Source organism: Eretmochelys imbricata, chromosome 4, assembly GCF_965152235.1.
Source record: "Eretmochelys imbricata isolate rEreImb1 chromosome 4, rEreImb1.hap1, whole genome shotgun sequence".
NCBI lineage: Eukaryota > Metazoa > Chordata > Testudines > Cheloniidae > Eretmochelys > Eretmochelys imbricata.
In genome coordinates, this window is record NC_135575.1 from 53633937 (window position 1) to 53660528 (window position 26592).

Below are 26592 nucleotides of genomic sequence, written 5' to 3' on the forward strand. Positions count from 1 at the left end.
TGCCCTTGGACTTATTGCTGCCACCACCCAGCATCTAACAGGGATATAATTGGGAAAGAGCCTGTTTGGAAATGTCTTTCCCCCCAAAATCCTCCCAAATCTTACACCCCCCTTCCTGGGGAAGGTTTGATAAAAATCCTCACCAATTTGCATAGGTGAACACAGACCCAAACCCTTGGATCTTAAGAACTATGAAAAAGCATTCAGATTCTTAAAAGAAGAATTTTAATAGAAGTAAAAAGAATCACCTCTGTAAAATCAGGATGGTAAATACCTTACAGGGTAATCAGATTCAAAAAATAGAGAATCCCTCTAGGCAAAACCTTAAGTTACAAAAAGACACAAAAACAGGAATCTACATTCCATTCAGCACAGCTTCTTTTCTCAGCCATTTAAAGTAATCAGAATCTAACGCATATCTAGCTAGATTACTTACTAATCTAAGACTCCATTCCTGTTCTGTCCCCCGGCAAAAGCATCACACAGACAGAGAGAGAGGCTTTGTTTTTCCCTCCCCCCAGCTTTTGAAAGCATCTTGTCTCCTCATTGGTCATTTTGGTCAGGTGCCAGTGAGGTTGTCCTAGCTTCTTAACCCTTTACAGGTGAAAGGGTTTTTCCTCTGGCCAGGAGGGATTTTAAAGGTGTTTACCCTTCCCTTTATATTTATGACACACCAGTTTTATATTCCTGGTGACAAAATATTTTAAAGGCAACACAACTATACATATAAGGAGCTAATGAACGACAGCACTACGGCATCTGCTTGGGTTACTTAAAAGACAAGCACAAATGCATCCAAAGCTATTATGCATTAGCCACCTACTATTGATTTTATACTACAGAATTGATACGACTGTGATCAATTTGGCTTGAGAGACCAGACTTCTATTACTCCGTAGACTTACCCTGCATTCGTCCAAAAATATGTTACCCTTCAGTCGGCCGTTTTCTGCACTGGCCGGGTACAGACAGTTGAGAAGTGCACGTCCCTTCGGTTCAGGGGGTGTGGGTCAGGTTTTCCTTATGACCGAAAACACACACACACACAGAGTCCCGTGCCTTCGTCCTTTTTATCTGGTCTAACGGCTGTGTTTTAGAACAGACCAACCAATTAGGGTGGGCTACATTGTTTATGTGGTTGCCCTAGTTGTATAGTTGATGTGTAATTAATTTTTATGTCCAATTGTTAGTTATTTGTATAATTTAGGCCTATTTATTTTCTGTAGCCAATTAGATTTTGAATGTGGGTAATTTGGGGTTGATAAGTACACAGGAGTCAGCATAAATTGCTATCTGGTTGCAGTTCCCCCCTTCCCCCTCCCCCGAGCTGACACTTGGGGGAAAGAGAAGGTTCAAATTCTGGATTTGAAATGTCTGGCTCAGGCCAAATTCTGCCACTGGCTGCAGGAGGCTTTCAGAGGCTTCAATGGGAGGTCCACACAGTCATGTAACATCAGAATTTGATCTTCTGTGTTTATTCTATTTTCTTTCTTGGGCTTGATCCTGAGTGCACTCACAGTGCTGTAACTGCACTCACTTCAGTGGAGCTATTCCTGATTTACACTAACACAAATGAGAACAGAATTAGGCTCTTAATTTTTCCTAATTATTCTCTGTAATTATATGTTAAAATTTAAATCACAAAGAACACTGCCAGCATTTCACTTATAAACAGCATTTTTTGGAAAACTGAATTGATAGCTAAAATCTGTCCAGCAGTTAAGCTATTAGCATCCAGTAGATTTCTACCACATAATATTCATAACCATGAGTCACATTATACTAAGCAAGAATTATACAGCTATCTATCCAAACACTTGCGGGTAAACATATTGAAAATAGTACCCAGGAGGTGACTACAGACATATCGTAATAGGCTGTGTGCTCATATTTTTCCACAGATTGTTCTAAAGATTTTCCCTACTCAATTTCCTGTACAGATTGTTTTGAATGTACTTCTGCTCATTTTAAAAAGATAATGGGGAAGGGGAGAAATTGACAAAACAAGTTCTTCCCTGTAGGCACATGTACATTCATATCTCAGGAATGCAGGGTTTTGCTACTCCCCACTTCACAAACATTCACATTTGGAAGATGCGGTGAAGAGTTTGCACACAGAAAGAAAGGTTTGCTTATAGATCCATCGATCCTATCGGGACAGGAATATTGTAACCGAATCTGCTGGGGGAAACTGGCACTGCAAATGTGTGCTGTAACTAATAGCAAGCTTTGTGTGTGTATCTGTGCAATTCCCCTCAAGGAGAATTACTCTCATTCTCTGCTATAATGTTACCAGGTTCAGTGTAGCTCTAGCGCATTGTTATGTGCTACATTTTCTAGGAAGTTGTAAGCCTACGCAGTATTCTGTTCAGTTTCCTAATTATCAAAGGGACAAATCCTGAACTCCTTACTCAGTTTTCACTCTGTCTTTATTCATTTCAAACTCCTCACTTGTCATGTTCCTGTCGCAGATATGGACTGGCTACAGCGCTTGCTTATACACACTAGATGTGTTTATACTTTAATACTCTGTCAGGTATGGCTGAGGGTAGCTTTAAATAACGTATTTTCTCACACAGCGCCACCTAGTGGCTGAATGGTATAATACAGTACATGGTATAATAATTTAATAATTAGCATTCCATTACATCACTGAAGCTGATGTGAGTTTTGCCTGAGTAATGACTGAAAAAAATTGAAAGCAAGATTCTGCCAGCCTCACTCACAATGAGAAGTACCTTATTCTGTGGATAGCCTAACTAACAGCATAGGGAAGGAGAGGGTCGTGGGGCTGTGAGAGGATAGCGTGGACAGAAGGAGTGATTCAGGGGGACACAGTTTAGCATAGCTGGTTTGACACACAAGACAAAAGCACCATGGGAAGCCAATGATGGGGGTGGGTCACATGGGGAAATCAATGGTTCTACTCAACATAAGTAAGGGTAATTGGATCTAGCCCTGAGCGAGGAGCTCAGGATTTGGTCCGCTACAAGGATATTAAGAGATGAGTTAAAAAAAAGAGTATTTTTTAATGTGAAAGTGAGAGGAAGGAGGAGGAGCAGCTGTGAAGAAGAAAACAAAACACATGAGATCAGGAATCTGTCTAGTGATTAGACAGAGACCTAGAGTGGGAAACTTTTGTTTAAGAGACAGTCACTGGCTAAAGAGAATTTTAAAAAAGTGAGCCATCTATGGCCCTGAGAAAATCTGAATCCACTGCTCTGTGAGCGTGTGTGTTTGTGGTGGGGGGGAACAGTGTTGTTGAGCTCTTATAGAATGACTGTTTTACAAATGATCCACCAGTTGTGATGAATTGTTCAGATTACATTTGGGCAGGCAATGATTAGAGCACCTTTCCTAGCCCTTTCACTTGCTAGGGTGAGCACTGCTGTCCTGTAAAAGAGCTTCTCATTCACCTGGGGCATTGCTGAACATTTTTGCTGCCCAGGATTCAGGATCAAGTTCTTTATAGAATGACTACTGTGTTGATGACCCTCAACATGTTAAATCTGCTTTGGTGCACCAAGTGGAGGAAACCTCTAGGTCCAACCTCTAAAAAGGCACTGCATCATTGTATTGTGAAATACATAAGCCCTGATAAAGCACAAAAGAGGTCAATGACTATCCCCTGCATCTTATGTAGTTCCCAGTCATCGTGACCTTTTGTGTCACTGTTCTCCAACTTCAGCAGCCCAAAGAGTGTGATTGCCCATATGCAACAGACTTCTCACCTAAAAAACCTCACAAATCATTAAGAAAAAAAGTCTCCAACGATGGGTGAGAGGTGAAGTGTCAGGTGTAGCTGAACACTTGGAGTCACAATCACAAACTTTTACACAGGTGACCTGGGACTTTGGTTGCTCAACCTTGAATCCTGGGGAGCAAGGATGTTCAGTAACATCTCTCTTGTTTTTCCTACAAAACAAGAACTCTCTCTGTGGTTACATGGAACATAAAGACCCTAATGGACAAAGATAGCCCATCAAGATTTGAAAGACGTACAGCATTACTTGCAAGAAAACCTGCTAGAAATAGCAACAACATAGCTGCCCTCAGCAAAACCAAACTTGAAGATGAAGGCTCCATAATGAACTAGAAGGTGGCTACAGCTTTTTTTGAAAAGGGAAACCAGCAGAAGATGACAATTGATGGTGCTGGTTTTGCCATTAAATATAGCCTCCTGAAATCACCGAGATACTTACCTGTGGGCAAAAAAAACCACCTAATTACTCTACAATTTTCTGTTGGAAATTCATGATATTGTGACTCTTATCAGTGCTTGTGCTCCAGCCATGAATAATTAAAAGAACAGTTCTATTCTGATTTGGATGACATAACCAAATTTATATCCAGTGAAGACAAACTCATACGTCTGGTAGACCTTAATGCCAGAGCTGGAAAAGAGAAAAATTAACAGGTGTGGTCTCCTCAGCAAGTGTATTGAACATGAGTTTGTTATTACGGACACAATCTTCAGGCAAGCTGACAAATATGAAACTTTGTTGATGCATCCAAGATCCAAGCACCTGACTGACTATGTCATTACATGGCAGAGTCATCAGGGATATCAAGATCACCACAGCAATGTGAGGAGCAAACTGTTGGACTGACCACAGTATGATCAGAACCATTTTCAATTTACACATTATTGCCCCTCATTGAAACAATACGGAATAGATCAAACCACAACTGAATATAACAAAGTTGAGACATCCATTTCATCAAGAAAAACTAAGGGAAAACTCAAAGGAAAAAATTGATAGCATTATATCATCAGCTCTCATTTTGCTCCATCAGCTTGTCGAAATAGTGTCAGAGAAGCTTCCATCAGAGACCAAATGAGGATTTAGGTTGGGTCAGTGCACCATAGACATGATTTTTGTTGTGAGATAGATTCAGGAAAAATGCATTCAACAAAACATGGAACTGTATGTTGTCTTCATAGATCTAAAAATAGTGCTTGACAGTGTGAACAGAAATGGCCTCTGGAAAGTTCTAGAAAAGTTTGGCTGCCCAATTCATTAACACCATATGTCAATTCCATGAAGACATGTCTGATCAAGAACTCTCAGATGGTGACCTTTCTAAATCATTCCCCATATCTAACAGGGTGAAACACAGCTGCATACTGGCACCAGTACTTTGTGGTCTCTTCTTTGTAGCCATTCTGAATTATGCAAATGATAGCTGTCAAAAAGGCATATACATAAGGTACATAACTGATGGAGAACTCTTCAATCTCTGAAAACTTGCTGCAAAGACAAAAGCCCTTGAGGAACTCATTTGTGAAGCTCTCTTTTGCAGATGTTTGTGCTCTACTTAGTCACAGTGAAAGTGACCTCCAGCTCATCCTTGAGAGGTTCTCAGAAGCAACTAAACAGTTTGGACACATCATCAGCCTGGAAAAAAATGAAGTCCTCTTCCAACCAGCCCCATCAACCACTAAGCCAAACATCAGCATCACTGGTACAAAACTAAAGAATGGCAGTAACTTTACATATCTTGGCAGTAGTATCTCAGACGATCGCTCCCTGGGTCAAGAAATATCAAACAGAATACAAAGGCAAGCCAGTCTTTTGGAAAACTTTCCCATAGTGTACTCAACCAGCCTATCTTCAAACTGTTGCCAGAACTGATATACAATTCTGCAGTGATAGCACCCTTTTATATGGATGTGAAACATGGACAGTTTACTACAGACACATCAAGCAACTTGGAAGCTTTTACATGCATTGTCTTTGTTCTATTCTGTAGTTCTGCTGGCAAGACAAAGTGTCAAATATCAACATCCTTGAGAGAGATGAAACAAATAGCATCAAAGTAATGATTATGAAAGCTCAGCTAGGATGGGCGGGTCACATTATCAGAATGGGTGGTAACAGATTCCCCCAAAAGAGTTCTTTATGGTGAGCTGGAACTAGGAAAGTATAGGAAAGGCAGTCAACATAAATGCTTCAAAGATGACCTTAAGCAGAATATCAACTCATAGGTAGGTAAATATTGATGACTTCGAAGACACAGCCAACGACACGCCTGAATGGAGAGTAACTATCAAAAAATATTGTAAATATTCTGAGAAAGACAGGTGTGAAAAGCAGATTGAAAAAAGGGCCAAGCATCATGCCAAGTTTTTCAGCAGCATTCCTAGATCTGCTCAAGACCTTGCTCCTCACAAATTGGACTATACAGCCACAAGAGAATACATGAGATGCCATGACAGATATGATGGACAGACATACTGTGGTTTTGACTCAGGTTTGAGGCTATGCAGAATATTGTAAAAGTATCCTCCTGAACTGATAGCATATGAAATTCTTGCCAGATAGGATCTACCAATGAGCTTATTAAAATCAACAGCTCTTCTGTCTCCCCTACTCTGAATGACTTTTTTGAGCTTTGTTACTGTAACATTTAAACAATGACAATATGGAGAGACTTGTGAACTCTTCAGATTTCCTTCACTGGGTTTGTATTAGCCCTGCTGTCTTGGTTTTATATTTATTCTTTCACTTGGTATCAGTAACGTGCATGTACATGAGCATCAAATACAATCACATATGGGCAGGTCTGCTAGTTTAAATATCTGCAAAGGCCAACATCAGGAACAACATCTTTCTCCCATGCAGATTCAATGAATAATCACCACAATATTTTAAACACAAGTATTTTAACATTTGGGAGCTACAGTGCACATTTTGATATGCTCATAACGTTGTGAAAATTATGAACCCTGAACATTCCTGTTGCTAATTCATAATATAGTAGTGAACAGGGCTAAGCGTTAATGCAGTTAAAAACAAATTATCTAGGCCAGACGATTCTTAATGTCCAATTTATTAAAACATTTAGAGGAACAAGACATGCCCATCTGCCATTAAAACTGATTCTGTCCTTTCTACAGAGAGTTTTCACTTCAAATAGAAGTTTGGATACTGAAAGGAGCAATTCTGTGCTTCTTAATTTAACGTGCTGGATCTAGACTCAAACTCTCATTGGCATGCTGCTGTAAATACCAGTTCATCCCAGTGTAGTTCCACTTCCAATCAATTGCATGACAGGACAGAGCTCAAGTTAAACAAGCAGAGACTAATTAAGAGATTTTGCTGGTATAGGCACTATTTGGTGGCAGTGAGGGTGGGGGAAGGAAGAGAAAAATAATTTAAAAAGCATTTACTTTTCAGTTCATACCTTTAATTAGCTGCATAACTCCAGGGACTATAATTACCAAAATTGCTATGAGCTTGCAAAAGGTAAGGAAAATCTGGATGCGAGCACTCCAACTGACACTCATGCTATTCAGGACCATTATCACTGCTGCAAGAGAAGAAGAGGGGAAAGTTAAACAGAAGTGCTTATCCCACTGAAGGCATCGTAAACTAGAAACTGAACAACGCTGAACAATGGGTTCTTACACATGAAAGAAAACAGAAACATCCTAATAACTTTTTCCCTCTGTTACCGCCTCACCTTTCCCCTCCCCATCCTACGCTAAATGCCTCTGCTGAACCCATCTTTCTGTCCCACTGCTCCAACCATCAATCTCTTCACTATCTGCCTAGCTCTTTCCACCTCAAATTATAGCTCGTCACTTACTCAGTGTCAGAATTGTTAACTGTTGGTAATGGATGGGCTGATATAACACTGCTTTTGATTAAAAAATTAATTGCACATCCCATCGCTCTGGGCCTCAGTGTTAATGTTGGCTTGATTGTAGATTTGCATTTTTAAAACATTAATTAATAATAAAATGAAGGCTTCTCACTCTCACTTAGGCCCTGCATAAATTTGCCCCTTGCTTCATCTCTGCCTTTATTTCCACTTACTCTTCTTCTCACTATTTATCCTCTTTTAGGACCATATTACAACAGACACAAGGGGATTAGGATGCAAAGAACTTCCCAGCCATCTTTGGGAATTCTAGCACTGTTGGTGGTGCTAGGCGCACAGAGGCCTTGCAGTGCCAAGTTTGGGCCTGTGTCCAGCTCATATACAAAGACAGAAGAAGGGGAAGGAAGGATCCTTTCATCCTTACCCCCAATTGTGTGCCCTACACACCATAGAATATCACGGTTGGAAGGGACCTCAGGAGGTCATCTAGTCCAACCCCCTGCTCAAAGCAGGACCAATCCCCAATTAAATCATCCCAGCCAGGGCTTTGTCAAGCCTGACCTTAAAAACTTCAAAGGAAGGATATTCCACCACCTCCCTAGGTAATGCATTCCAGTGTTTCACCACCCTCCTAGTGAAAAAGTTTTTCCTAATATCCAACCTAAACCTCCCCCACTGCAACTTGAGACCATTACTCCTTGTTCTGTCATCAGCTACCACTGAGAACAGTCTAGATCTATCCTCTTTGGAACCCCCTTTCAGGTAGTTGAAAGCAGTATCAAATCCCCCCTCAATCTTCTCTTCCGCAGACTAAACAATCCCAGTTCCCTCAGCCTCTCCTCATAAGTCATGTGTTCCAGTCCCCTAATCATTTTTGTTGCCCTTCGCTGGACTCTTTCCAATTATTCCACATCCTTCTTGTAGTGTGGGGCCCAAAACTGGACACAGTACTTCAGATGAGGCTTCACCAATGTCGACTAGAGGGGAACGATCAGGTCCCTCAATCTGCTGGCAATGCCCCTACATATACATCCCAAAATGCCATTGGCCTTCTTGGCAACAAGGGCACACTGTTGACTCATATCCAGCTTCTCGTCCACTGTAACCCCTAGATCCTTTTCTGCAGAACTGCTGCCGAGCCATTCGGTCCCTAGTCTGTAGCAGTGCATGGGATTCTTCCGTCCTAAGTGCAGGACTCTGCACTTGTCCTTGTTGAACCTCATCACATTTCTTTTGGCCCAATCCTCTAATTTGTCTAGGGCCCTCTGTATCCTATCCCTACCCTCCAGTGTATCTACCTCTCCTCCCAGTTTAGTGTCATCTGCAGACTTGCTGAGGGTGTAATCCACACCATCCTCCAGATCATTTATGAAGATATTGAACAAAAACGGCCCAAGGACCGACCCTTGGGGCACTCCACTTGATATTGGCTGCCAACTAAACATGGAGCCATCGATCACTACCCGTTGAGCCCGACAATCTAGCCAACTTTCTATCCACCTTATAGTCCATTCATCCAGCCCATACTTTAACTTTCTGTCAAGAATACTGTGGGAGACCGTGTCAAAAGCTTTGCTAAAATCAAGGAACAACACGTCATGGCAAGTACATTCTGGTTCTTAATGACTGACACAGAAGATGAACAATGAAGCATCTAATTCTATCCCAGTTATTCTAGCTTATGTAATGATATGCCCATAGGAAGAGAGGAGATAAAGCAGTATTAGTAAATGAATAATTATAGAGTACAAATACCTATTGCTAGCCAAAAGAAGAATACAGTTTTTAATCCCTTACTGGAGAAAGGGGTTAATGAGACAGTGCAAGCCTATCAATTGATCCTCTCTCTGTTTCCATTTAGAGGGCCTAATGAATCAGCTTTACATCAGAATGCTTCCTTACTTCAAAGCCTTCTTAGGAGCCCTGGTTTATCTGGATTACCAAATATCTCACACACCACTGGATTTATAAAATCACAACTCAGGAGTGGCCATCCAGAGCCTGAAACTTGGAGCTTAGCAAATATGAATGCAGGTGCTGCAGGTCTGGCCCTGTACAGACTCTCCAGATGCTAGAACTGCTATTTCATCATGTGTCTTTACAAGTCAGCTCTAGGGCTTCGGGTGATGCTTAACCAGCAAAACGGAGCTGGGTTTTACTGTACTTCAGAACTGAGATAGTCTCTTCTGGGTTACCACAAAAACAAAAGTGTCTGACTTCTGCAAAATCTCCTTGTAGTCAGAATATTTTGTGTTTTGCTTTATAATTCTTGTGTGCATACATTGACCTGGCAACACATATAACGTGCTGGGAGACTGATTCACCTCGGTGACACTTGTCACTGATATAACTCAAAAAGAAAAGGAGTACTTGTGGCACCTTAGAGACTAACAAATCCGCAAGTACTCCTTTTCTTTTTGCGGATACAGACTAACATGGCTGCTACTCTGAAACCTGATATAACTCAGTTGATTTAAGTGTTAAAAGTTCCTCCAGTTCTAAAGTGGAGTAACAGAGTTCTGAATCAGGCCGTAAATCCTTATGTTGGATTGACTTGTTTGTTGATCAAATACTCTTTTATATTGTAAATTTTCGCAGCTACCCTTAAGCATTTAATTGAAAATTCACCAAAATACATTTTAAACAGCTAATATACCTGCACTGTGTAAGTCACTTAGAAATCCAATGCCAGGAGCTATTCAGTGGTTTATTTCATATTTTCTAGAAATTTCAGCTTATATTTGTATTGTGGCTCTTGCACAAGACAAAGCACAGGCAGGGGGCACAATACAAATATAAGATGAAATGTTCAGCTCAGTATTGTAAACCTTACATTCAGCTCATGTAGAGTTCAAGTTCCATGCCAGGAACATTCAGTTACACAACTCAGCACAGAGTAAGTAACATTTTTATCAGATAGCAAACAGCTAGTAAGTACTAGAGCTGAGAGAATGATAATTTCAATTCACACATGTTATGTCTACACTGCAATAAAAGACCCGTGGTATGGCTGTGGCTGGCCCAGGTCAGCTGACTTGGACTTGCAGGGCTCGGGCCACAGGGATACAAAGTTGCAGTGCAGACATTCACTGGGGGGTCTCAAGCAAGGAGGGGTTCCAAGCCTGGGTTCCAGCTAAAGGCTGAAAATCTACATTGCAAAGTTATAGCCCTGTGACACCAGCCCCATGAGCTCAAGTCAGCTGACACAGGGTCTGAGGCTCAATACTGCAGATTTTTTATTGCAGTGTAGACGTACCTCCTGGTTTAGCTCATGCACTAGCCATAAATTCGTAGGTGGGTCGTGTTTTCTTGAACACAATCTCCTCTGTTTGTGGCCACATTCGAAACTCACAGATGTTTCTTGTGATCTCAGCCAAGGCAAAACCAGAAATGGGGTAGTTAGCTACTTTGTGGCTGCTTAGTTGTGGGTTTGCAGTTGAACAGGAAGAGAGAGAGAGAGAGAAATGCAATTAAAGACTGAACATGCATGATTCCAGTGTTGCAAGCAGATCTGTTCAGGCACAGAAAATACTTATGCTACTGCAGAGCCTGAGTGAAGTCAGTGGCAATCTGCACGAGCCTAACAGTACATCTATACTGCGGTGAGGAGGTGCGATTCTCAGCATGGACAGACAGACTCACACTAGCGTTGCTTGAGCTAGTACACTAAAAGTAGCAGTGCGGACATTGAGGCACTGGCTCGCGCTAGCCACCCAAGTCCACCTGACCCCTGGGTCTGAGCTCAGGTGACCAGTCCAAGCCACTGCCCATGGCACAATGTCCACACTGCTATTTTTAGCATACTAGGTTTAGCAAAGCTAGCACAAGTCTGTCTACCTGTGGTTTTTGTACCTGTGTTTTATAACAGCAGTGTGATTTTAGAGGAGAGAAGGGAGATGATAGTGGAGAATAGAAGCCATGAAGGAATACCTGAGCAGGATGTGGAAGAGGATATAACAACTGTGCCAATTATCAAGATAGAAGCTGTAACAAGGGTGATTATGCAGCATCAGAGTGGTTTGCTTCCATGCATTGATCCTGCTGTCCTTTGCCACCATGACAATGAATTGTGGCCTGGGGGTTCATAGGGCATAGACACCTTGAGAAACACCACCATAAACTGTTTGCAGGGGCTATGCTACGGGACTGAGGTAATGCTAGTGAATGGCAGAAGCAGGCAGTGCCAGCCCGGGTATAGCAGGCACCTGTGGCACAGTAGGTGACCATGGAGGGTGAAAAAAATGGCATGAATATACAATCAAATGTGATGGTGACATTTGTCAGCTATCGCTTGCCTCAATCTGATCCTTCACACTGTCATCGCTATAAAAAGTACAATAAAATAATAAAAGCCAACAGGAGAGCAGCAGTAGAGTTAGATCCTGGTCTATTTTCCACTGATAGAGTAGGGAACAAAAGGGAGCCAGCTACACCAGCTTGTCAGGCTTTTATGGCCTAAGTGCTTGTGAGAAGAAACAGCCCACATTAGCCTAAATACATTGCTATTTGTACATCTGTGTGCACCAGTTGAAAAGGAGGCACAGAAGGCCTAAATCTTGATCTGGAATACAAAAGCAGCCCAGCCAAGAAAAGTCTTTATTTAAGCTGCTTATCTGCCAAAGGGACTGATTTAGTCATAACCAAGGCTGCGTGTCTGTCACAGAGATCTCGGAAGTCACAGATTCTATGTCTTTCCGTGACCTCTGCAGCGGCCAGTCCAGCTGGCTCCAGGGCTGCCCAAGTAGATCAGGCAACCCCTGGGCCAGTCACACCGGCCACTGCTGGGGCAGTTTGGATGTGGATGGGGGCTCAGGGCTGGGGTGCAGAGCGGTGCTTACCTGAGGCGGGGGGAGCTCCCCAAAAGCAGCTGGCATGTCCCTCTAACTCCTAGGCGGAGGTGCCAGGGGCTCTGCGTGCTGTCCCTGCCTTGAGGCACCAGCCCTGCAGCGCCCAGCTCCCATTGGCTGCCATTCCCAGAACAATATTACTAGTGTTTAGGAAGGGGTCTATATCTGGGGTATTTGATGATGGGGCAGAACTCAAAGACAAGGGAAATTTGAGTCCTCTCTAGGATGTCAAATACTAGGAGTAGCCCCAAAATACACATAAGCAAATTAAAAACACTTAAATCATACATGAGCAATTGATCTGTTCTCAGACTCATAGCTTTCTATATCTGAAGCCTCTTTACCTGCTCATCTGATATGGAGACGAAGTGAAGTGATTGCATATACAGTATAAACTGTGCCATTTCTACTCAGGTTACATAGTAATAATACAGTTCAATACACTTATGTAGTGTAATTTATCCCAAAGAATGCATTATATATATACATACACACACACACACAGACCACTACGCACTGTGTGTATATAGCATTTTCTCGCTCTCTGATTGTGCTAGAATTGAAACTGCATGTAATGTAGGCCTTTTGGCCCTGCAAAGTCTGCAGTCAAGGGACCTGTGATTTGGGGGAAATACAAACATGAAGGAGACTCTCAGCTTTCATTTAAGAAGAAAAAGTATGTTTCTAGCCCTCCTCCTTGCAAAGGTCAACATGAAAAACACAAATTGACATAAAATTATTGCTAAGTTTGAAAGGAAGAGACAGCTGGATTCCATTTCTGTAGCAGACGACTGGGGTAGAGCCAGAGAAGAATCTAAAGATTATCCCCCATACGTTCACTTTTTATGTATAATGAATTGGTTACATTTGCGGTGTTCTCCCAAAGAATTGTTTCACTAACATCACTAAAATCCTTAGGCTGGCCCTGCACATAGAGGCCTGATAATGGTGGGCAGTAATTGATTACGTTGGTAGATACAAGTAATTTGCTTCCAAAATATGCCCAAAATTGCTAAGGTTTGGTATGACTACAGGGGGTATTTTGTGTCTAGCATGCTCTTTGGAGCTATAAAATAAATAAATACATAAATAAATAATGGAATTTGAAAATTGATACGTTGTCCAGGAGCTCAGCTTTAGCTCTCATCTGAAATATGGCAACTGCAGCAGCACGGTGCCCCCAACACAATATAGGAACACAGTTTTAGTACTGCTCTAAAGGGAACTACCTCACTTTCTGAACCATTAACATAATTGTGGACTTTTCGGGGAATGTTCCCATCCAAATACTAATCCAGCCCAACCCTTATCATCTTGTAAATCTTGCTTGCTGAGAAGATCATAGAGCAAGATGGTAAAGCTACAGAACAAAATCTCTCGTATTACTAACACATAGTTCCATGATGCTTCCGATTATTTTATTCCCATCTGAGATAATAAAGATAACTTGGGTGAGCCAGAGAGCTGCAAAGAGCAGTCTTATCATTCTGCATAATCAGCCATGGCGGCAGACAGAAAGAAGAGACACAGAAGTGGGTGAGAAGGCAAGAGATAAGGTAGCTGACTTGCAGTTTGACTTTGACTATATCAAACCCTTGAAAGGAAACAAAGACTCCAGTCTGGATGGGGAACTTTGTATACAACCATACTACTACGACTACTAATAATAAATACACTAGATAATTCTGCTCATATAAGAGTCACAGTCAGACTTTCAGATCCCTGGATATATGTGCACTATCTGATACAATACACAAAATGCTACATCATTACAGAAAAGTAAACACTAAACGCCATCCATCAGTGTTTCCCTTGACATCTTTGTTGGTCATATTTACAAGACTTTCTCCAGGAATCTCTAGTTTCAGTGAGGCAGTAACTCATCCTACCTGCTCTGCACAAACTCTCTTTTGGTCACCATAGCAACAATTTGCTGTTGACTCCAAACTCCCCTCAGGGCGTCATTATTTCAGGATAACTCCACCCTCCTGCCACGCTGCTTCTTTGCTTAATTATTTTGTGAAATCCTGGCTTATCAGACAGATTTTCAATTAAATTAAAAGTAATAAAAATACGATTTTAAATTGTTCATTCTTGGTGCTAGAATTACAGGCACTTAACAAAACACTTTAATGGAGTCACCCCATAATGCTCCTTCTGTCTCAGTGACCTTGAAGTTCTTGAACATCTGTCTTACCCTTATCTTTTCCTGAAATATTTTAGGCAGATGTAATTATAAAAGAAGTCATTAACCTCAAAAACTCAAGACCTTAATTTAATTACTCATATGGTTTCTGCATAATTAAAATAGAAGTAAATGTGGTCAGATACTGATTTTTTTTTAATACTGGTGGACAAACACTTCTACAAATAACTTGTTTCTTTATACTGGAGACTGGAAGTTCAATCTATCTCCCTATATAAATAAAAAGTCATCGGATTCAATTACCTGTGCAAAACAAAAGTATCTTCCTGTGTGACTTTTTACACTGTTTTGTCTGAACTCCTTTTTCATTCCTTTTATATTGTTTGAAATATATGTGCTGCCCAAATTAAAAAGAGCACTGTTCCTAAGGAACTGCCAACCTCATTCCACCAGAAGTAAACAGAACACTGTAATGTAGGGGCTACCTATGTGCCAGCTGAATAATAGGAAAAAAGACTAAGAGGGGCTGTTCCTATTGTGTTTGTGTCAGTGCTATGCATTAATACCTACACTGCTCTGCACCCACTGTGATAAGAGATGGTTGGGTTCATAGCTTACTGAAATACCGGCTAGACCTGGGCAGGAAATGGTTTTCCTGTCCCAAAAAACTTTGAGATTTCAAAAAATGTCCTGTTCCATATTGAAAGGCTTCAGTTTTGTCCCAAAGTTGTTCACCAGGAAAAATGAGCTTGAGAGATCCTCCCCAGAAGAGCCGGTTGGTTAGGGCACTCACCTCTGATGAGGCTTCAAGTCCCTGCTCTGTCCTGACTGCCAGGCTACTGGGTATTCTGGGGTGAGTCTTTCTCAATCTCTCCTCTTGCAGCTGTTCCAGTTTGTGTAATTAATTAAATATTCAGTGGACAGAGAGAGGGCAGGAGCAGGAGCAGGTCTGTGACAGGGGGTTGGGGCACGGAGGGGTGTGGCTCAGGGCTGCAGGTTCGGGGCGGTGCTTACCTCAAGTAGCTCCCGGAAGCAGCAGCAGCATGTCCCCCCTCTGGCTCCTACGCAGAGACCTGGCCAGGGAGCTCTGCTACACACTGCACCATCCACAGCTGCCGTTCCTGGCCAATGGGAGCTGCTGGGGTGGCGCTTGGGGCGGGGGCACCATGCAGAGTGGAGCCCTCACGCTACCCTCTGCATAGAAGCTGGAGGGGGATATGCCACTGCCTCCAGAAGCCGCGCAGCCACTGACATTGCACCCAGGCTGAAGCGCCAGAGCAGGGCAAGCCCCAGACTTTCCTCGCCAGCAGGAGCTTGAAGGCCAGATTAAAACGGCTGGTGGGGCAGATGTGGCCCGTGGGCCGTAGTTTGCCCACCACTGCTATAGCCTGATGGTTAGGGCACTTACCCAAGACTTGAACCTGCATCTCCCATATGCTAATAAATAGACCTGAAGTACAGCTCTCTGTGAGCTCGAAAGCTTGTCTCACTCACCAACAGAAGTTGGTCCAATGAAAGATATTACCTCTTCCACCTTGTCTCTCCAATATCCTGGGACCAACATGGCTACAACACCACTGCATACAATTAATATTTAATTATTTATACAACATGAAACAGTTCCAAGAGGAGCGACTGAGAGACCCCCCCAGAATGCACAGTAATTCTGTAATGGTTCACATCAAGGCACTACCTATTCAATGTCTGACTTATTTTAATTATTTTCTACTTTAACATCACCTTCACCTTTCTCCAAAACTTAAATTTGATACTTACTGATGCCAACAGCTGTAATAAGCTTAATTGCTAGGTCTGGAATTTCACATTGGATAAAAAATGGTTCCAAAATATAGCGTCCAAATGCCAAGGATATCACTGCTGTGGCAGCAGGGCTAAGGTAAACAGAAAGAATCAAGAAATGATGGTTAATCTACACCAGTGGATAAACAATGTTCACACAGGATCATCTTCATTATCACAAAACTGAGATAAATTTAACTGTGGTGTGTCCTTCATAGCTGTGTAAAACCATAGTGTCTGAATATAGTGGAGGTTCTCAGGGGTACATAATCATTTATGCTTTGCTCAGGTGCTACTAAACTATCATCATGACTTTTATCAGCATGGGCTGACTTATGACTTACCTGTTGTAGCACAGTCAGAAATGACATGCACTGGAGATTTATGGACACAGTCCTTTATTCATTCTCTTTAAATCAAATTGGATCAGGTACCAGATAATAACTGGTATTTAAATCCAACTTTATAGAAGTTCATGTGGATAGAATTTTAACGTTTGCATGCATCTCATTCTTCACAAGAGAATTTCAAAGTTCAGAGATTCTGCTTTATTCAGATAAGAATCCTAAAAATATCCAACACTTATATCAAAGTCCTAGCGTATTTAATCGGGATGAAGCTGTGTCGCTAAATTGTAATTGTAAATAGGCTTCTGTAAATGATTTCTGCTTCCTGTCCTGGTCAAAAGCTTCAGGTCCCTTTCAACACTGGGGAATATTCCCCAAAGAAAGTGAGAGAGCACTTATTGCACAATGAAATGTGCAGAAAGAAAGTACATATTACAGAGATGGGTGAGGTGATTTCAAGAGCAGGAGATAGCTCACATCAATATATGCAAGACCAGCTTAATAAGGGATATGCCTCCTCTTCTTTTTAAGACAAGGGAGAAAGTTAACCAGAGGCCTTAGCATTAACCCAGGTTTTGACACCAGTTTGCCCTGTTACTCTAGGTTAGATGTAGTCATGTTGCCTACATAGTGGAGTTCCAGGAATTCTGTTTCCGGAAATATCATTTCTACCTGCTCAGACAGCTATTTGTGCTTCCATCACCTAGTTTCAAACAATAAGGAGCTAAGGGCCAGGGATACCTTTGATCTGATTCCCCTGGAGTAAGGCCCAGCCCATACAGATTAATATTATAGTATTTTTATTTCCTCTTGTGGTCAAAACCAGGAAGTGCAAAAGTGCTTGCAAATTCAAACAAAACAAAAAGTTAAGTATACTTTTTATTCAAAGTTCAGTAAATGTCTGGTTCAGTCCAGGGGATAGATGAAAGTTTAGGTAATTCTGTATTTAAACTTGTTCAACAATCCTTACCAGAGTATCATTACAGAAAGATCTTATAGAATATAACAATGGTGAAACCAACAGAAATTAAACAAGACTGTATTGAAATTGCTGTAAAAATCTCTAGAATTTAAACAGAGAATAATAGTCTGTCTATGGGATTTAAACCATCCTTTAGAATGTAATAGCTATTATCCCTGCCATAAAATTTTATGAGACAATTTAAAAATTCTATTGAGAGGTTATTATTGTCTGTTAAATTCCACAAGGGAGCTGCATCTCTGAAAAGAAAAATATTTTCTCAGTGTTGTGACTCAGACACAATATCATAGATTGTGTTGGATCAAACTGCCAGCAAGCAAATGCCAAAACTATCTTGTTAACAAAGGTTCTGTGCTGGTTAAGGGAGGGTTGCTTCTTGTACACATTTACTGCTCCGGCACCCACCCTCATACATGTGGGTTTAATGGCTTAGCAGACACTCAGGGCCTGATTCTCTTCTCATTTACATGTCACTCTATTAACTTCAACTGAGTTACTTCTAATTTACACAGGAGTAAGTTTGCATCAGGTTGTTTGTACAGCTATAGATCAACCATCAGACCAGATCTTTTGAGTATCCACACACAACTTCCGTCTTCAATTCCAGTGCTCTCTTCCAGAGCCTTACCTAATCTTTTTCACACAGACCTCTTTTTAATTCTCTTAAAGACAGAGTGAATGTTAGCTGCACCACTATAATTTTTACATCCCTGGTTTTCCTAAATTGTGCCTGCAATAAATACCGTGGCTTAATGAACATTTATATGCTCTCATTTTTCTGTGGATTGTGCTAACAGCTGCAGGCCACAAATAAGAGAGCAGAGGATCAAAGTAAGAATACACTTTGCATTGTATTGCAAATGTGAAGAAAAGTTGGCAAAGTACATACACCTTGTGCACTTCTCTTGCTTTCAGTAATAGGTAGAAAGAGAATGTATCCCTTGCAAACAAGGGATAGTAGCTGACTGTGTGCGGATAGAAGTAGGAAAATTACCACTAGCGCATCCCGTAGCTCTAAATAGGTTGCAGTATGCCATTGTCCAACCTATGGTTTAAGCCCTGTTAGCAACCACCATGTTTAAACATTGTGGGTGTTACTAGCATGATTTCCCTGACCTGTGTAGAAAGTAGTATTTTTTCCTGACATGGCTTTATAACACAGGTCTAACATGGTTCTCGGGGTGGGGGGGAGGAGGGGAAAATATCCCTGAATGCACTGGTTAGAGAAAGTGCATGTGAAAGTCACATTTAAACATAACCGTTGCTAGCACAGTTTAATCCCTATCACACAGAATTGAAATGTCGCTTGGATTTGTAATACTGTGGCTGAAATGATATATGGGAGCAGGAAATGTTTATTCTTTATTCTGGCTGCTCCACTAGTCTGTGGTTTTCACAACCCTGCAGACTTTCAGAGGAAAAAGGGCACAGCTGAGGAATGTGTGTGTAACTTTTCTGACTCCTTAGAAGTCACTGCTTAGAACATAAATACATATTGGGTGGCTAGTTCTTTCTACAATAACAAACAATTCGTTCACAGCCATAGGAGTCAGAAATAAAACTCTACACAGAATTTCAGCAATGTAGTTCTGATAACTACAAGTTATAACAAGTACGCCCCCATAGTTATTTCTGAGAATTCCTGATTCAAGGATGGTTTGACTTTATTCTCATGCACAGTTTATATTTATTTGGGTGTGGGACAGGCTATGACGATAATGAAAGTTCTCGTAACATCACCAGGATGTTGACACATTTTAAACAAACTTTGGGTTCAGAGTGACTTAGCATTATTATTGCTTTTAGCCAACTCAGTCTGTACTAGAATTTGGATCCTTGCCCATTTTTATGGAAGTATGGAAGTGAGATCAAATAAAGCATGTGCACTGTGATTAGCTTGCTGCATGAGAGGAAGTGAGTCTTATTAAGGCCAGGCAGATTTCAAATGACCTACATTTATTTTATGTAGGTGAATTGTCATAACTATATAGATAGATTGAGCTACTCACAGAAATAGTTCAAATAGATTTCAAGGGACTAACTTTCTATAATCAATTTGAATATGATAACTGATTTAACTGATTAAAATTGTGGGTTTGGTTTGACATAAAGACACATATATATATTATACTTTAAGGCTCCAACAGCATATACACCTGTAGCAAAAGTCACAAAACAACACAATAAAGCAGATTCTTGGCCCAAGTTAAGTATTTACAGACTTAAAGCTGCTTTACATGGGCAGCTGGGGAATCTCCTGTTTTAGAGTAATATCCAAGTGGTATAAAGCTGCCATAGCCAAATTTCCCACACCTTCACAGGGGGGAAAATGTAGGGGCATGAGCAGAGTACATGGTTCTCTGGTGAGCCACGGCCAGCTGAACAGTACTCTAGTGATATGTTTACATCACAGGGTAAGCCCAGGGGTCAAACTCAGGCTCAAGTCTAATCCCCCTTCCTTCTACACACAAATCATGCTGACCCAGGGCTTGGACCCAGGGTCTCAGGATCCCACGATCCCACAGGGCTGGAACATCCCAGCCTGAGTCAAGCTGGGACCCAGCATTTAGCCCTATTGCTTTGCATTGCAGATGTAGCCCCACTGGACTCATGTTCTAGGAGTCCATCAAAAATATCTCACAATTCCACGTGCTGACTGCCTTTGTCCTCTGAACAGTCAAGTTTGGTGAAGAGTCAAGTTTTCCCAAACTGCACCATGAACAAAGGGCTAGAGTGGACACATTTTGGGATGGTAATTAGATTCAGGTTTTCAAAATGCTGGGTAGGCGCTGAAGCCTCATTTTGAGACCCAGGGTTCAATAATTCCTAACCTGGGGTTACAAATGAGTGTAGATGCTCAGCCCCTAGGTTATCAAAACCATGGTCTGCTACCTCAAATTCAAATAACCCTGGATTACACTGTAGTGTATACATACCCGAGAAGACTATTCCTGTCTCTCCTCAGGGAGGTAGAAAGATAGTTTAGAACTACCTTTGCATCCCTCCTCAATTATTCCAAGACAGAGTTTACTTCCACAAATCTAAGTAGGCAGCCAACACATGACACACTGCAAGTTCAAAAGGTAGGTCCTTTAGAGTATTTTTAAATATGGTGTGTGGGTATCAGCACTATTAGTGACATCAGTGAGCCTGGCAGGCTTTGCAGAAGAATTGAAATCACGTTGCTGAATTTTTATGAAAACCAGTCCATTTTAAATCATTTTTCTTAAAAATATCTTGAAACCAAATAATCAGTGCTGGCAAACAAAATAGAACCAGTAAGTATCCTGCAGCAGAAATATTTAAAAAAAAATAACCAAAAAAACCGCACCACACACATTTCTGTCCCCCTCAGATCTGAGGTTTCTCTTTGTATTTGAAACTGCATTGACAGTGGACAGAGAAGGTAAATAGAACCCTCAGCACACTTACCGTATTATAAGCAGTTCCACCCAGACTCTAACAAAAGCCGGTAACGGGCCAAACGCCTCCAGGATATAAGTGTAGTGTCCACCGGATTTCTTGATACATGTTCCCAATTCAGCATAGCACAGTGCACCTATGGAAATGTATTTAAAATTGAAATGTTTATTCAAAACTTTTGTGATACATGAGCATTAGGAACAGACTAAACAACAGAGCAAGTTATTTACTGAGTAATTATTTCTGACAAGTTTTGACATATTTCTTCAAATAAGTTATCTGTAAATACGTTTTGCACTAGTTCAGTTAGCCCTGTAAGTGGCCAAATATTTGTGTGTAATTTGTTCAATTACATTTTTCTGTAACCCACTGAATAGGTAATTTGCTAATACAGTTTCTCATTACTCAACCAGCTCTAGCAAACAGACAGATGAAAGTGCTTTGTCATGCTAGCTTGTCTGGCTACCCACCAAACAATGACAAAAGGTGTGTCTACACTTGGAGAGGGGTGGGTGATTCCCAGCTCAAGGACACATACTCATACTAGGTCTCATCGAGCTAGCACGCTAAAAACAGAGTATAGCCATGGCAGAACAAGCAATAGGAGGGAACGGGATCTTTGACAATGAGCCCCTCCCAACGTTCATTCTGCTGTGGCTACATTTGGTTGTTAGCATTCTAGCTAGTACATCTCTTGGGAATCCCCCCCACAGCTTCAAAAGTAGACATACTCAAAGCCCTGTCACTAGGAAATATCATCGGTTTAGTCTCTGCTGAGATTACAAGGGCCTGGAAACTGTACTACACATTCACTGCTAGTTCTGAGGCACATTGATGGAGCAATGTCAGGAAGTGTGCACTGTTGATTCAAGACTTCACTCTCCAGGACTATTGATGTGTTGTGTACTAGTGTCACCCCCACTCCTCAAATTAAGTTGTTCAGTGCTTGCACATTACTGCATTTGTTCCTAGCTCTGGGAAGCTTCATGGGTTTCTGTATTGCCAGATGACTTCACATTTCCCTAGTAAGAGGAATATTTCATTCTTCAATATGTTTTCACTGGATCAAATAAAAAGAAAACCAGTGTTGTGTTATTACTTTAGGAGGTCTGGTCATGCAAAAGTCATTTGGTCCACTGTGGAGGGACTGCACCACACAATGATGACCCTCAGAAAGCTCCCTGAGGTAGCCACATACACAATATGCATCCTCAGCCTTATGGAGCAGCATGCTAGAAAAACAATGGACCTGTATTAAATATTCTTAGTCATGTACCATCCCTCCAGTCTTTGTGTCTGCTGGGGTGTTTAATAGGCCATCACACAATTACAAAGCCAATAGATTCTCACCTCCATATATGGACAGCATCAGTCAAGGAGAGATTTACCAGCACTAACAAATTCAGTCAACCCATTCATTAGTGTGTGCACAGTGTTTGAGCAACCTTTGGGAATCAATGATAAAGTGATATGGTGTCTAGTGTTATGATCAATAAAATATATGCAGTTATCAATTATGTGTTCCCTAATTAATTTATGCCATTGTAATTATAAGATATAAAGCACATTTACAACATACAGCACCTTAAATGTCCAGGGTTATGCAGAGACATGCATACATCTGCTATAGCTATTGCAATACAAAAACCACCAAATAATACATCATTTAGAGATGGATTTGTAATTCAAAGGGCTTCCATTCTGTTCTTATTCTGACAGCAGCCCATTAAATCATACGTTTTAATGAAGAATATCAGGCATATCTCATTTCTTTGGTAAATAAAGTTGGGTAAATTTTATTTAAGATTATTCAGGGTACCTGATAATCTACTTAGAGTCACATTTAATGAACCCATTGGCAGATTTTCTCTTGCCAAGTGCATCTGGAGAGATACAATATAGAATCAGTCTGAGGTAACTACTGTAATGTTGTAATACATGTTTCACAGAGACCCTCACTGATCAAATAGGTGAACTTTGTATAAGATTTTATCACAGTATGTAGTGTAGGGGAAATCTCCATAATTTACTACACTTTAATCACTTGCTCATATAACACTCACCTAAATTAAAATGTACAGTGCTTTGTTGAGGCAAGTTCTATCTCTAGTTTAATCTGAAGCCCAGCATCTCCTAACTAGGTTCCAAGTTATGTGTCAGCTCTCACTTCACTTGTACAGGAGGATTTCGGTCAAGGCAGAACCTCCAAAGTTCCACAGTAGATTTTTGTTGTGCATGGGACTTTGGCATCAAAATAAGAAGTTTAGCTTCTAATCAAAATTGATCCTAACTTTCTTCAACTGTACATTTAGCTAGGGCCTTATGGTCCTTCTTAAGAGATGATGCCTCTTTTAAGTCCACAACCAGTTTACACAGGGTGACATTTACATGGTCTTAAGCAGATGTGTGTTACTCAGTGCTTGCTCTCAAGATCACCTGCCAGAAAACAAGTAGACTGCCAGAAAATCTACGGCAGCAGTCAAAACTCTCAGTCAAAACTAACACTCTTAGTAAGTGTTAGCTACTAAGTTTCATAACTTTTTGCGACAAGGTTTTTCATAGTGATATTGTGAATTGGTGAATAAAGTGAAAAAAACTAACAAAGTTTTCTCTCACTCACTCTTGCCAATAAATATTTCGTCCAGCAGAAGCTATTCAATTCAGAGCTTAATCTAGTCAGTGGGGAACTGGATCAAGCTGTCTGTACATTTCACAGGTGTTCAGACTGATTGGCCCATATCCCCAAGAGCCAGCACCTTGCAAGCGTGCTGTAAATGAACCATTACAGCTAGAACAAAAAGTCACAAATGAAACAAAGGATACTTCCTCTCCTATTACTTTAGGGACTCATAAGAAACATTATTTGGTCTTATAATATTTTTTAAAAGGTACAGTTTTGTGTCACAATGCTTGTGAAAGAGATAATGCCAAATGCATAGTACTGTACCATTTACAGACATTATCAAATAACAAAAAATATTGGTAGCCTTATTGGTCCTCACATATCAGATTGGTCTTTGATTTCCAATAGCAGGGGGGGAAAATCCACCAGCTGCCCCCAAGGATCAATTATAAACTTACTTTCTTACTTACTTACTTTCACCAACTTACCAAACAGTGAGAGGATACCACACACCGTCCAGAGAATCAAGGACATTCCCACACTGCCTGTGTTCTTTAGGATCCCTTTGGGAGAGATGAAGATTCCTGCTCCAATGATAGTGCCAATTATAATGGATACCCCTCTCAAAAAAGTTACTTTCTTCTTCAGCACCACTTTTTCTTCTTGAGCTGGCTCTTTACTGTCCAGAGAGGGCAACCTGCCAATAGATTGCTCCTGCAAAGAACTTCCATTAGGGATTGTGGAGAGACCAGGTTTCCTAAACATGCTACCTTGCCACCACACACTCAAGACAAACAAAATAAAAAACTTTCTGGCAAGCACTCAAAGTTTCTTCCCCTCAATCTTTGTGCTCTCTTTCTAACTGTTCTCACTCTCTTTCTCTGCCTTTTGTTACCTTTCAAGCTGCTCCTGCACACAGGTATAACACTCTGAAGTGTATTTTAATATTCACTGCTGTATAAATACTACTTAGTAACACCTGTCCTTTTACGTTGTTAGCCGGTGCTGCCCTCTCATTGGAAACCAGCTCAGCTTCCTCATGGACTTGTATTTAAGCTCCTGTCATACCAAATTAGTCTGCTGAATGATGATGCAAATTCTCCAGGTTTGCATCAGCCATAAGAAAAGGCTCTGGCATTACTCAGCATTTTCAAATAGTAACAGCATGTTGCACAACTGATTTGAGCTTCTTAGGAAGAACAAAGCTCTCACTTGAAAGAAAGTTTAACCAATCAGAAGGTAGTATATTACTGTCAACACACTCCCATATATTTAAAGGAACTCGTAGTGAGGGATGCACAAGCCTGATTTAAAACACAAAGTTCTTTAGCCAGAAAGAAAAAAAAATCAAATAGGATGTGTCACCTTTGGTTCTATTCCAATTTTTTCCTCAAAAGACTTTTAAACTAATACAGGTTTTGTGGGTTTAAACATTTCTTTTTTAGTTGGTTGGTTTCTCCCAAATCTATCCCTTACCTGGAAATGTACACAAAGACTACATACCTTTACATAAAGACTACATATAAAGCTTTTGGTACCTTGTGTTGCCTACCAACAACCAAATCAGACTAGTGAAAAATCTAGGTTATTTCCACAGTACAGTAATTATCACATGTACAGAGTTTCTGGGATATTTGTAAATAACACACAAATGAAAATACCCCTTCAAGTCAGGTAAGCACTCTTGCTAATATTTACAGCAAATTCTTTTAAGATATGATAGAATGATATCAACATTTCAGAGCACTAAATCGTCACATCACAATGTCTCAGAAACCAGAGACACCATCTGATTTGCATGTCACAATAATGTAGGCATGGCCAAACTGTGGCTCGTGAGCTGCATTTGTCTCTTTTACAGTTAAAGTGTGGCTCACAGAGCCCCTCTCCCCTGCAATCCCTCTATTCTCCACCTAACAGACTCAGCGAGGGGAGCTCGGGGCTTTTGTCCTGCGGCGGGGTGGTGGGACTAGGGACTTCCATACTGCAGAAAGGGGAGTCTAGCCCTCCAGGGAGGATTGTGGCTGTCAAAGTTCTGAAGACTATTATATGCAGCTTGGAGGGTCAGTAAGTTTGGCCACTCCTGCAATTGTGCCTTCCTGAGTGGATGAACTAATCTGTACTTAGATTTCTTGCTAACTCAGCCTAGTTACTTGATTTCAAACCAAAACAGTAAAGTAAAATAAAAGTAAAAGAAAAAAGACGTTTTCATTAAAAAAATCAATAGTCCTTGAGCACTTACAACCTCATCACGGGACAGCCCGTACAGTATATGGCAAAGGAAAAAAATCCTGTGTAGCATAACTACTGCAGCTGCTCATGGCTTTGGGGTCAATCAGCATAATGAGCAGTAGTTATTGCCTTGCATGCTCCCTTTACTGTTATTGCTTAATTAGCTCCGAATAGGGGGGAAAGATATTAGCTAAACGTTTTGTCATTTCAGAAGGCGGCACTGAGCTCTAAGCACAACTTCTGTGCTTTTAAGTGTATTTTGGAAACAGTAAATATTAGAGTATCATAACAGCGCTTAATCATAACAGTGCTGTTTATATTGCAGTAGTAAAAGCCAAGTCAATGCTTTTAAAACCCCATATTTTCAGGGGTTATAACTTGTCTATAATAATTTGCACTGTGATAAAACTAGGCATAAAAGGCCTGACTGCTTTTAATCTACAGAGGAACAAACACAAATAGTTTTTAGCATTTGGATATATATTTGTACGGCTATAATATTTTTAAAGGGCTTATTTCTTCCTCCATACCCTTCCCTGTGTTCAACAGCAGCTCATTTGATTTCTCCTCTGGTTTATGCTTCT

At 40.9% G+C, this 26592-nt stretch overlaps 1 protein-coding gene across 1 annotated transcript in view; it reads right to left on the reverse strand.

The window, feature by feature from the left end:
- The window catches only part of SLC7A11 (solute carrier family 7 member 11), a 70553-nt gene extending 46012 nt beyond the window's left edge, over positions 1-24541 (reverse strand). Inside the window, exons 1-4 of the mRNA XM_077814436.1 lie at positions 24265-24541; positions 21163-21289; positions 16378-16493; positions 7189-7314 (exon numbers count right to left, since the gene is read on the reverse strand). Of these exons, the coding sequence (XP_077670562.1) occupies positions 7189-7314; positions 16378-16493; positions 21163-21289; positions 24265-24541 (646 nt within the window). The remainder of the gene's footprint in view (positions 1-7188; positions 7315-16377; positions 16494-21162; positions 21290-24264) is intronic.
- Positions 24542-26592: the final 2051 nt, after the last annotated feature.